General features: G+C 42.4%; 1 protein-coding gene across 1 annotated transcript; it reads right to left on the bottom strand.

The window, feature by feature from the left end:
- Positions 1-5,952: 5,952 nt before the first annotated feature.
- Positions 5,953-8,742, bottom strand: LOC129723760 (uncharacterized). Its single transcript, XM_055678171.1, has 5 exons — positions 8,230-8,742; positions 7,987-8,171; positions 7,393-7,908; positions 7,096-7,330; positions 5,953-7,035 (listed from the first exon to the last, which is right to left on the bottom strand). The coding sequence occupies exons 1-5, from the start codon at positions 8,431-8,433 to the stop codon at positions 6,661-6,663; spliced, it is 1,515 nt and encodes a 504-aa protein (XP_055534146.1). The 5' UTR covers positions 8,434-8,742; the 3' UTR covers positions 5,953-6,660.
- Between the last annotated feature and the right edge of the window lie 1,715 nt (positions 8,743-10,457).

The raw sequence follows: 10,457 nt of genomic DNA, 5'->3' as shown, positions 1-10,457 counted from the left end.
TCGTTTGAGGTGGAAATAACCTCCTGAACCGGGAACCTGCTCGTCGTCCATACGGTCGCCATACTGGACTTATCCACAGCCCAGTTACCGTTTCCGGGAGGAATGCGGTAGGGGTCCGACACGATGGCGATGTCCGACAGCGACTCAGTGACTGCTTGGGGTAGTAGCTGCTGAGCCGCATAGCAGTGGTTCAGGTTCAGTTGCGTTACCCTTATGCCCGTGGTTTCGCAGCCGGCTTACCAGCTGGGCACCTGGGGCCTCCCATAAAGTGTTTGGCGTCCCGTTTTGTGGAACACACCATGCACTTGGGAGACCGCAACGTCTGCATAACTGGCTCCTGTCGGGCCACTTGCAGGTCCAGGACTTATGTCCTCCCTCGAAGCACCGGAAGCGAACGTCCGGCTGTTGGAGTATACGCAGAGAGTGTTGGAATGTAAAGCCAAATTAAACTACTCGGTTTTAATTCCAGGTTAAAAGGTAATCTTTATTCGAACTCATCTCGTCAGGTCATTACAAGCGACCGTGTTGGTCTAGCGATTGTTACATTTAATTTGTGTTTCCATTTCTTAGACTTGTCTACCTACTATTGCTTGTAGCACACACACCTAAGCTGCCGCGCACGTGTTGTACAGCTTTAAGTTTCCCACTTAAGGCTTTACGTGCAATATTGCATACATGCTGGCTCATCAAGATACATTCTTAACTGATATAAGTAAAGCGCCTGATGAATGGCAAATTGCTTTTATTTACATTTCATAGTAACTGTAGTGAAATGTTATTCTCAACACTTCCCCACAATTTGCACATTCAGCAGATTAAACAATCTCCGATGCGTGTTCTTAGGTAACCCCTTTGTGAACGCGTCGGCTGGTTGATCTACACTCGGGATGAATTGCAGCTTGACTCGTCCTTGCTTGATGAGATCCCGTATGAAGAGATATTTGATGTCCAAATGTTTCATCCTCTGGTGCGATCTCGGCTCCTCTGCTATGCTAATGCACGGAATGCTATCCTCCATTATAATGAATGGTGTTATAACCACATCCAATTCATTAAGAAGTTTTGTTATCCACATCCCTTCTTTTGCAGCAGCACACAGTGCAATTAATTCTGCTTCGCTTGTTGATAGGCTTATTGTTGGCTGTCGTTTCGTTGACCACGAAAGCAGATTTCCATAAAGTTGATATGCATATCCTGATACCGACTTCCTGTCGTCAGGATCATTTGCAAAATCCACATCTCCAAATCCAACTAATGCTGGTCTATCATTGTGTTTTGCATACACAATCTTCGTGTTACTTGATCCCCTCAAGTATCTCAGGATTCGTTTTAATTCTGGCCAATGCCAATCTGGTGCACAGTTTGTTTACTTGCTTAGGGCGTTTACTGCAGCACAGATATCTGGTCTTGATGTTAATGAGAGATATTGAAGACATCCGATCAATTCTCTATATGGTTGATCAGTAACCATTTAGTGCTACTAACCAGAGGTGTCCCCACTGGTTTACACTCAACCATTTCAAATCTTTCGATAAGTTTCTCAACATATTTCTTCTGAGAAATCTTTTCCATTCCCAGGTAATGCTTTACTTCGGAAAGATCTTTCATTTGGAATAACCTTCCAAGTTTTTCCATAGCATCATTGAAACGTTTGTTTCAAGATCTACTTGCTTGCTTTAGTCCATACAAGCTTTTATTTAGACGAACAATCTGACTTTGTCCGTTTTCATTGAGTGGCAATTTCATGAAGATTCCCTCTTCCAATTGTCCATTCAAAAATGTTGTTTCGACATCCTTTTGATGTACAATTAGCTCATGTTCGTTGTGTTCAAGTGCAAGTGCTGAACGAACGCTTTCTAGCTTTACAACAGGTGTGCATGTTTCACTATAGTCGAATCCTGGTCGCTGTGAACATCCTTTGGCTACTAACCGTGCCTTGTGCCTTCCATCTTCTTTCAACGAGAAGATCCATTTTGAGTACATTGGTTTCACTCCTTTTGGTATACAGTTAGCCACTGCCCAAGTATTGTTGCCATTCAATGCAACTATAGTTAACCACTGTCCAAGTATTGTTGCCATTCAATGCAACTACAGTTAACCACTGTCGAAGTATTGTTGCTATTCAATGCAACTACAGTTAACCACTGTCCAAGTATTGTTGCCATCCAATGCAACTACAGTTAACCACTGTCCAAGTATTGTTGCTATTCAATGCAACTACAGTTAATCACTGTCCAAGTATTGTTGCCATTCAATGCAACTACAGTTAACCACTGTCCAAGTATTGTTGCTATTCAATTTAACTACAGTTAACCACTGTCCAAGTGTTTTTGCTATTCTATGCAACTGCTTGCTTCCATTCCTCCCAGTCCAATAGTTCCTTTAAGTCCTGAATGTTTGCCCCGGAAGTTCACCACTTTGGATTGTAGCCATTCTCGCTGAGTAGTCCGAAAACCTATGAGGTGGTCTTCTATCCCTCTGGCTTTATCTCAATTCTTGTTGGTATCCATCTTCCTCTCCATGACTTGACTATCATTTGCACTCCCGTAATCAGTTTCGCCAACTGATCACTCTCATGATCCTGATCTTCACCGAGATCTTCATAGTTATCTCTGAATTGGAATTGTGTATGAAGTTTCAAATCATGTTCCCCAGGTTTGAATTCATTCATTCCATTTCCCCGATAAACTATGACCGATTCGTCGAATACGTTTCTTATCAATAGAACGCGTTTCGACATTCCACAATCTAAAACCATTGTTTGCGTATCCCACAAAAATCAATGATTTACTCTTGGGATCCAATTTTTGACGTTTCTCCTTTGGGATTTGTTTGAATGCTCTGCATCCAAAGATTCTCAAATGTTTCAAATCGGGTCGTCTTTTGAACCACATTTACTATGGAGTTTTATCTGACTCTAACCCTTTTGTTGGAGATCGGTTCAATAGATATGTTGATGCATTTAATGCTTTACCCCACATATCTTAAGGTAACCCGCTTTAACAAAGCATTGCTCTTACCTTTTCCATTCATGATCTATTCATCCGTTCACTGACTCCGTTTTGCTGAGGAGTAGATGGAACAGTATAAATCATTTGAATTCCGTTTTCCTTATAGTATCTTTGGAATTCGTTGCTCGAGTATTCTCCGCCATTATCGCATCTCAGCATTGAAATACGGGTTTCAAAATATGCTGACGCCATGGCTTCATACTCTTTGAATCTCTCAAACACTTCAGACTTATGCTTCATTAGGTAAACTACGACAAAATGCGTATAGTCATCGACAGCGATAACTGTCGTACGTTTGTTGCTCCATGTTGCCACAACATCCGAATGTATTAATTCTAATGGTCGTTTTGATCTTGGCAATTTCATACCCTGAAATTAGAAAGCAGCTTGCTTCCCTGCCAAACAACCATCGCATACATCAGACTGATTTTTTTTAGAAGATATGTTGATTCCCTCAATCATACCTCTTTTAATGAGCATCTCCAAACTAGTAGTAACTAGATGTCCCAGTTAATGCCATGTCTCGAGACTCATCTGTTTTCCAGAATATGCCGATCCGTTTGCATATTCTTCGGATTGTCCATCCCAAATGCAATCAAGGTAGAATACACCATATGTGAAAATACCTTTACCGATTGCTTTCTTTTGATATTCAAAGATAACCTCTTTTTCAGAAAAAGTGACCCTTTTCCCATGAAAATTTGCCTTTCTAACCGAAAGTATATTTTATTCAAGGTTAGGAATTAATAGAACATTGTACAATTCCAATTCCTTTATTAGGTTCTTCCCGACCATTGTCTTAAGCCGCAACTTTTCCATCTTCGTGGTCCGAAGATTCTCGCAGCTTTTGGCTGTGGAAATCATCAATGGTCGCGGAAGTTTCTCAATGTCATCCAGCAGCGCTGGTCGTTGACCATGTGGTCGTTCGTTCCAGAGTCGACCACGAAACAAATCCGTTTGTTCCGCTTCATCGTCTTCAGTTTCATCATCATAGCGTGGGATTATCCCTCTTCTGTTCCTTCCCGTACGTTTCCTTCTTCTGTGCCAACAACTTCTTCATGACAAAGCACATGTTGTAAAAATACTCCGTAACGTTACGGCCGAAACAACGTCTGGTCTTCTTCTTCGATACGAGGGCGACGTTCGATGGAGTCTTCTCCTTCACCTTGTCTTCCCCAGCTTCTGCACCCGCTTTATTCCGGTGGTATTTTTACTTTCGTGCAGGTTCTAATCCGTCAGTACAAATAAAATAACGCTCTCTTGACACAACGATAGTAGCATAGGAAAAGGTGCGCTCGAAAGTTCCCCTTTCGTAGCCACCGTTCATACGTCAAGTTGTCGTTTTGTCCTGGTAAGCGTCAGACGATGTCCTCGCTGACTATCAGTATACCACTGATCACGACTCTAGCAAGACTTGCTACTACCAGTTAACTGCTGGTCTAAGGCGTCCGGTCAAATATCTGCTGCTACAACTACTGCTATTGCTATTACTACTAGATGACCATTGGTTTTCCAAGTTCAATCCGAGGTCTGCTGCTTTTACCAGTTTACTACTGGTTTTTCAAGTCCAATCCAAGAACAGCTGCAGCTACCAGTTAACCACTGATTTACATCTACCAGTTTACCACTGATGATACTATTGCTTTTCCAACCGTTTATGGACGCGCCACTACCAAGGACCAAAGTTCACTTCTGTACCGTCGTAGACGTTGGCCCGCTCTGCTTGCACAACGGTAGCGGCATAGGGTAGGGCGTGCTCGAAAGTTCCCCTTTCGTAGCGGCTGTCCCTATGTCCAGTCATTGTTTAGCGTTTCTGGTATGTAGTCCTGTCCTGGTCCAGTCAAGCGGTGTCCTCTTGCTGACTATAACCTATAACCGGTTAACCACTGGTTTGTCGAGTCCTATCCCAAGTCTGCTGTTCCTACCAGTTGACCACTGGTTTGCCGAATCCGGTCCGAATCCGATCCTAAGTCCGCTGTTCCTATCAGTTGACCACTGGTTTGTCGAGTCCATTCCTAGGACTTCTATTCCTACCAGTTGACCACTGGTTTTCCAAGTCCAATCCGAGGACTGTTACAGCTATCAGTTAACCACTGATTTGCACCTACCAGTTCACCACTGGGGATGCGTCTGCTACCAGTTAACTACTGGTGTGCTACCAGTTCACCACTGGTTTGCACCTACCAGTTTACCACTGGGGATGCGTCTGCTACCAGTTAACTACTGGGCCCATAACCATTTGTTGGAATGTAAAGCCAAATTAAACTACTCGGTTTTAATTCCAGGTTGAAAGGTAATCTTTATTCGAACTCATCTAATCAGGTCATTACAAGCGACCTTAGACTTGTCTACCTACTATTGCTTGTAGCACACACACCTAAGCTGCCGCGCACGTGTTGTACAGCTTTAAGTTTCCCACCTAAAGCTTTACGTGCAATATTGCATACATGCTGGCTTATCAAGATACATTCTTAACTGATATAAGTAAAGCGCCTGATGAATGGCAAATTGCTTTTATTTACATTTCATAGTAACTGTAGTGAAATGTTATTCTCAACAGAGAGCATACTGATACGCGGTCTACCCCCAACTAAATGTATAACATAATAACATAATAGTTTTTCATACAAAAGTATGAAAACAAAACTATGAGTGCAGCACAACACCCATAGGTGATTACAAGTACAGGGTTCGTGAGAGATGTCTAACCTGATGCCTCAAATCCTTGACAAGTTTGGCGGGGACAGCTTACAAGGTAGCGTACGATACAGTCAAGCGCACGTACTGAGGTTTACCTTTGTTTTGAGATAATATTGTAGCAAGAATATTTAAGACAGACGGTTGTTTGCAAGCGGGCTGTGTAAAAACTTCAGTGTTTTCTAGTAGTTGAATTGATCGTATCTATAATTTTCGGACTTCAAACCAAAACGAACCACGAAGGTTATCTGTACGCTATAAGGTAATTCTGCGTTTATTTATTTTCTCACTGTGTTTACGCTAAGTACTGTTTTGTTTTGTTTTATTCTTCATAATTTGCTCTCGCAGTTTCTAACTCTAGGTAGGGGTAGAGATTTTTAAAACAAATCATTTTAAAAAGAAAGACATAAAATTGTAAAAAAAATATTTTCTATCACAATTGAATTCACGAAAGCAGAGAGTTCAGTTTGTTTTTGTTTGGTTCGCAAAAAAAACATGCATATATAAAAAAACGCAAAGTTTTAGTTAAAAGCTTACACGATAAAGTTTGTCCTGTAAGCGAAAGTTTGCAAGCTAAATATAAGCTGAATCTCATCGTAATGCCAGTCTATCGACTGGCTTAAAGTACTGTTGCGCTTCGTATCCGGTTTAAATTATATTACTATCCAGAGGAGTATTCTTCTGTTGCTTTCCTCCTCCCACACGCAAAACGCTAATATTTTAAATATAATAGATTCCTGTACTTTTACAAATCGTAAGATAAGCAATAAATAATAGTATCAAAGCTCTAAGCTGCGACTGCTTGAAAGTTCTAATTACTAACTTGTATCTTTCGGTGTACGCTTCTAGTAGATCGCAGACGGGGTAGCGTAAGGGGGCAGCGCATCCCTCCTCGCGTGCATGTATAGGATATAATGTGTGCTTGCGTATGAGCCTGGCAAAAAAAGCTAACCTACTTGCGATACCGGAACGGTCGGAACGAGCGAAAAGCAACGCTTCGCAGGGAACGCATTGCCTGAGCCCGATTAAAGTGCTTAGCCGGCCGAAAACCTGCCAGCGAAAGCCCATTTATAAGCGGTCCCATCAGGCGCCCAGTGCCGCCACCACCACCGTTGTTGTTGTTGTTATTATTGCTACCATTTATGTTATTGGTATTATTGTTGGTATCGTTACCGATGGTGTCCTCGCCGTAGCTGTCGCCCCCAGCCGTGGATCCTCCTCCTACTCCAATAAGACTCGTAATGCTAATGGCCGAATTGTTGTTATGGCCGTGACTAGAGTTTCTGGTCTTGAGCGTGAAGGTGACCATCATCAGAACAACCAGAGACTAAAAGTGAATTGAAAAGGTGATTTGCGGGTGTCATGAGGCAGCTAGTGGGAACCTTACCAGCACCACAATGATCAGCCCGGTGTAGAATTGCATCCGCGTTGTGTTGGAGGCAAACTCAATTTTCTCCGCTTCGGCAATTAGTCGCCGAATGGGCTCGTAATGTGGATGCAGCGCCAGTGCCTGCTTCAGATGCAGAATCGAATCTGACAGCTGACCGTACGCTTTGAAAATTTCCCCCAACGTAAAGTACTGTCGCCAGGCGCTGCGCTCCGGTGGATGAACCTCCAGTGATCTGCTCATAGGAATTGTCTATTTGAATTGATTTGAACGAGAGGAAAAGTTAATTTGAAATACCGTTTTGTGAGGCTAATGGCATCGTCCAGATACTGCAAATTAAACAAAACCCGGGCCAGGTTCAGCAAGGTATCCGCGTTGGTGGGCGCCACGGATAGCGCCCGTCGGAAGCACTCGATCGCATGGCCAGCGTTTCCCTTGATGCGCCAAAAGTTGCCGATTTGATTCCACAGATGGATCGTGTGGGGTTGTTCCTTCTTAGCGCGCCGGAGTCGACGCTCGAGGGCATCAATGTTAAAATGTTCCAACGACTGACCTGCCTTGCGCTTCAGAAACAAATATGCCACTTCCGGCTCGGGCGACGGGTTGTGCTCGTAGCGTTGGGCCACACCGACTAGATCATCGTAGTGGGTAAAGTTCACCGGCTTGCCACAGGTTAGCAAATCTGCTTCCGCAGAAACTTTCGCCTCCTCCTGAGACCTTGATGTACTCTCGGGGGACGCCCGAAACGTGTTGCCGTTGCTGGCATTTTTATTCGACTTGCTGTACGATGATGCAAGAGGGCTCAACGTAGGACTGTAGACAAAAGAAATAAATTAAACATCTGTTCAACAGATGGCTCAGGCATTTTTTTGAAGTTTGCTTTTAACTCACTTTTCCTCCAGCCGTCGCAACAGTTCTTCTGTTGTACCCTCGCCCCTGTTCCAGGTGTTGTGCCGATAGTTCGCTGCTGCAGCGGTAATAATTGCAAAGGTTGATTCCTCGTTGTCATCATCCGCGAACGGCACCTGACCCCGTTCGGTCAAATCTTCCACCGCGTAGCCCCCGAAGGAATCATCCTACAAAACACATGACCATTTTAGTGTCGAGTTAGAATTAAACTTCATGCCTACTTACCCGTCCCGTGACGGTGGGTACGCTCACGATTTTCCCTTGTTCCGAGTTGAGCTTCCACAGGGTGGAGGTACGCGTGTTGGTCGTGATAATCTGCAGACAGAATATGTAAACAAATACATAGTAGAGAGCTTGCTGCCGACAGGACGACATCCGATTCGAAGTGCTCGCTCGGTGGGAGCCTTTCACAGCTGCGGTTTCGCTCATTGTTCCTCACACAGATTCTTCTGGCTTTGCTGGAAGCTTCGATACTGGTGGAACATTGCAGAACACAAGCCAAGCGTCGCACACAAGGATCCCCTAGTCCTTCAGGTTTCAGCAGTCGAGTCAGGAAGCGTAAACGAATGCGGCAATTCTGTCCACTTCCGAACGGTGCCTCACTTCTCACGTTACAAAGCACCAAAAACTATGAAAACACGTTCTAGATTCCCTAAATCGACGAAAACTTTTGGGCAGCTGCAGTAGACTGCTTTTGATGGCGATGATGGGGTGCAAAAAAGTTCTATGCTCTGTTTTTTTTTGCCAATTTTGACAGAAACTGCATGCGTGCGCGAGACAGCAGCAGGGTCGAAACACCCTGTGGTAAATTTTTGTTTGCCTGATGGAGTGGGATTTTGATGTACTTATGCTTGATGGAATTAGGACGTTCATTCAAATTTTTTATGAGCTTCGATGAAATGCGACTGAACTGCCAAAAATCTCAGTAAAAAAATGTGCACAAGAATTACTCTGACAAGTTGTCGCTGTTTACTGAAATAAATTAACCAACCTAAATTTAAACATGAAAATGAATATGAGTGAAAAAAAAGGAATATAATAAATACAAGAAAAAAATCCTTACTCATAACAAAATTCAATTGAAACAAAAAAAATATGCCAACAAAAATCAAGATGGAAGTCCGAATAATGACATCAATATCGACGAACAATTTAACTGAATTACAGCTTATCAAACCACTCTTTGGTGGAGTTCAACTGATCAATAGCTGGATAAGCTTATAATAATGGCTATAAACGATAGCAAAATTATGAGTTGATAATGAAAAACAAACGCAAAATTACGCATTCCATAGCCGTTCGAGCGTAATTCAGACTTTTTAAATGGCAAACATAGGCCGTGCACATACGAAAAAAATCTCACCTGGTAAGAATTATGATAACATATAACTTTCAGGTGACGGAGAATGAGTTCGCAGCTAACGATATCATTCGATGTCAGCAGCTTTATTATCGTCTAGTGTCGTAGAAAGGCACTCTCTGAATCATCGTTCGTTTTCAATTAATCACATTGTTATTTTTTTTCTTTTTAAAATTTTGATGGAGTTTAGTCGAACGGATGACAAATGAACGGGGTAATAATATTATCGCTCCATCGTTTGCTAAAATTGTAGAATCAAGATACATCGGCGTTGCAATCTAAGACAAATTATTAGAGACTGAAAAAGAAATCGAACACGCCGGGAAGCTGATGGTAAGTAAATCGGACAGAAACTCGAGTCATCACAGTTCCGTCATTTTTTATTGTATTGTGGCATAGGATTTTGGATACGCCTTGCCCTAATCGAACGCAAAGCGCCGTGAGGGCAATTCTTATTTTTTTTTGTTTCGGGTAGGTGAGATCTTTTCGGATACGAGCTCCGATGAGTGATAAGATATCGCCTAGTGCGGTATTGTTTTTTATTGGGAAATTGGATTACGATTATAAAACGATGGCCGTCGGGCTTGGAATGTTTGATTGATTGCGAAGGGCCGTAAATTTTGATTAAACGATGACGAATTTCGAACCGACGGATGTACGCGACTAAATCCGTCGCAGCAGCAACCAGTTTTACCAATCCTAATTTGAACAATTTTGAAATCGTACCCACGTAATCGTAATCGCTTGATGGAAGGTAATGTTTGGACGTCAATTATTCAATGACAGATTAACGCTATCTTTAATGTGATTAGTTTCAACGATTTTCGTCTACAAAAAAAATCCGTCTACTGAAAAAAACCTAATGTTATTATTTTTTCCTTCCCAGCGGCCGAATTCCGAGAACACGTTTCTTTGAAGAAAAGAAAATTTCTTCATTAAAAAAATATGAACATTTTTTCTTTTCTTCGAAGAAATGTGTGCTCGGAATTCGGTCGCAGGTTGGATAGTAAATCCTGATCTTGTTTGAGATTAGGAATCAGGTTCTATTTATACTTTTCTGGTTTTATATAAAAATACTTGGGATCATTTGCTA

The sequence above is a fragment of the Wyeomyia smithii genome, chromosome 1, assembly GCF_029784165.1.
Source record: "Wyeomyia smithii strain HCP4-BCI-WySm-NY-G18 chromosome 1, ASM2978416v1, whole genome shotgun sequence".
Taxonomy (NCBI): domain Eukaryota; kingdom Metazoa; phylum Arthropoda; class Insecta; order Diptera; family Culicidae; genus Wyeomyia; species Wyeomyia smithii.
This window is presented reverse-complemented; position numbering and strand designations above follow the sequence as displayed.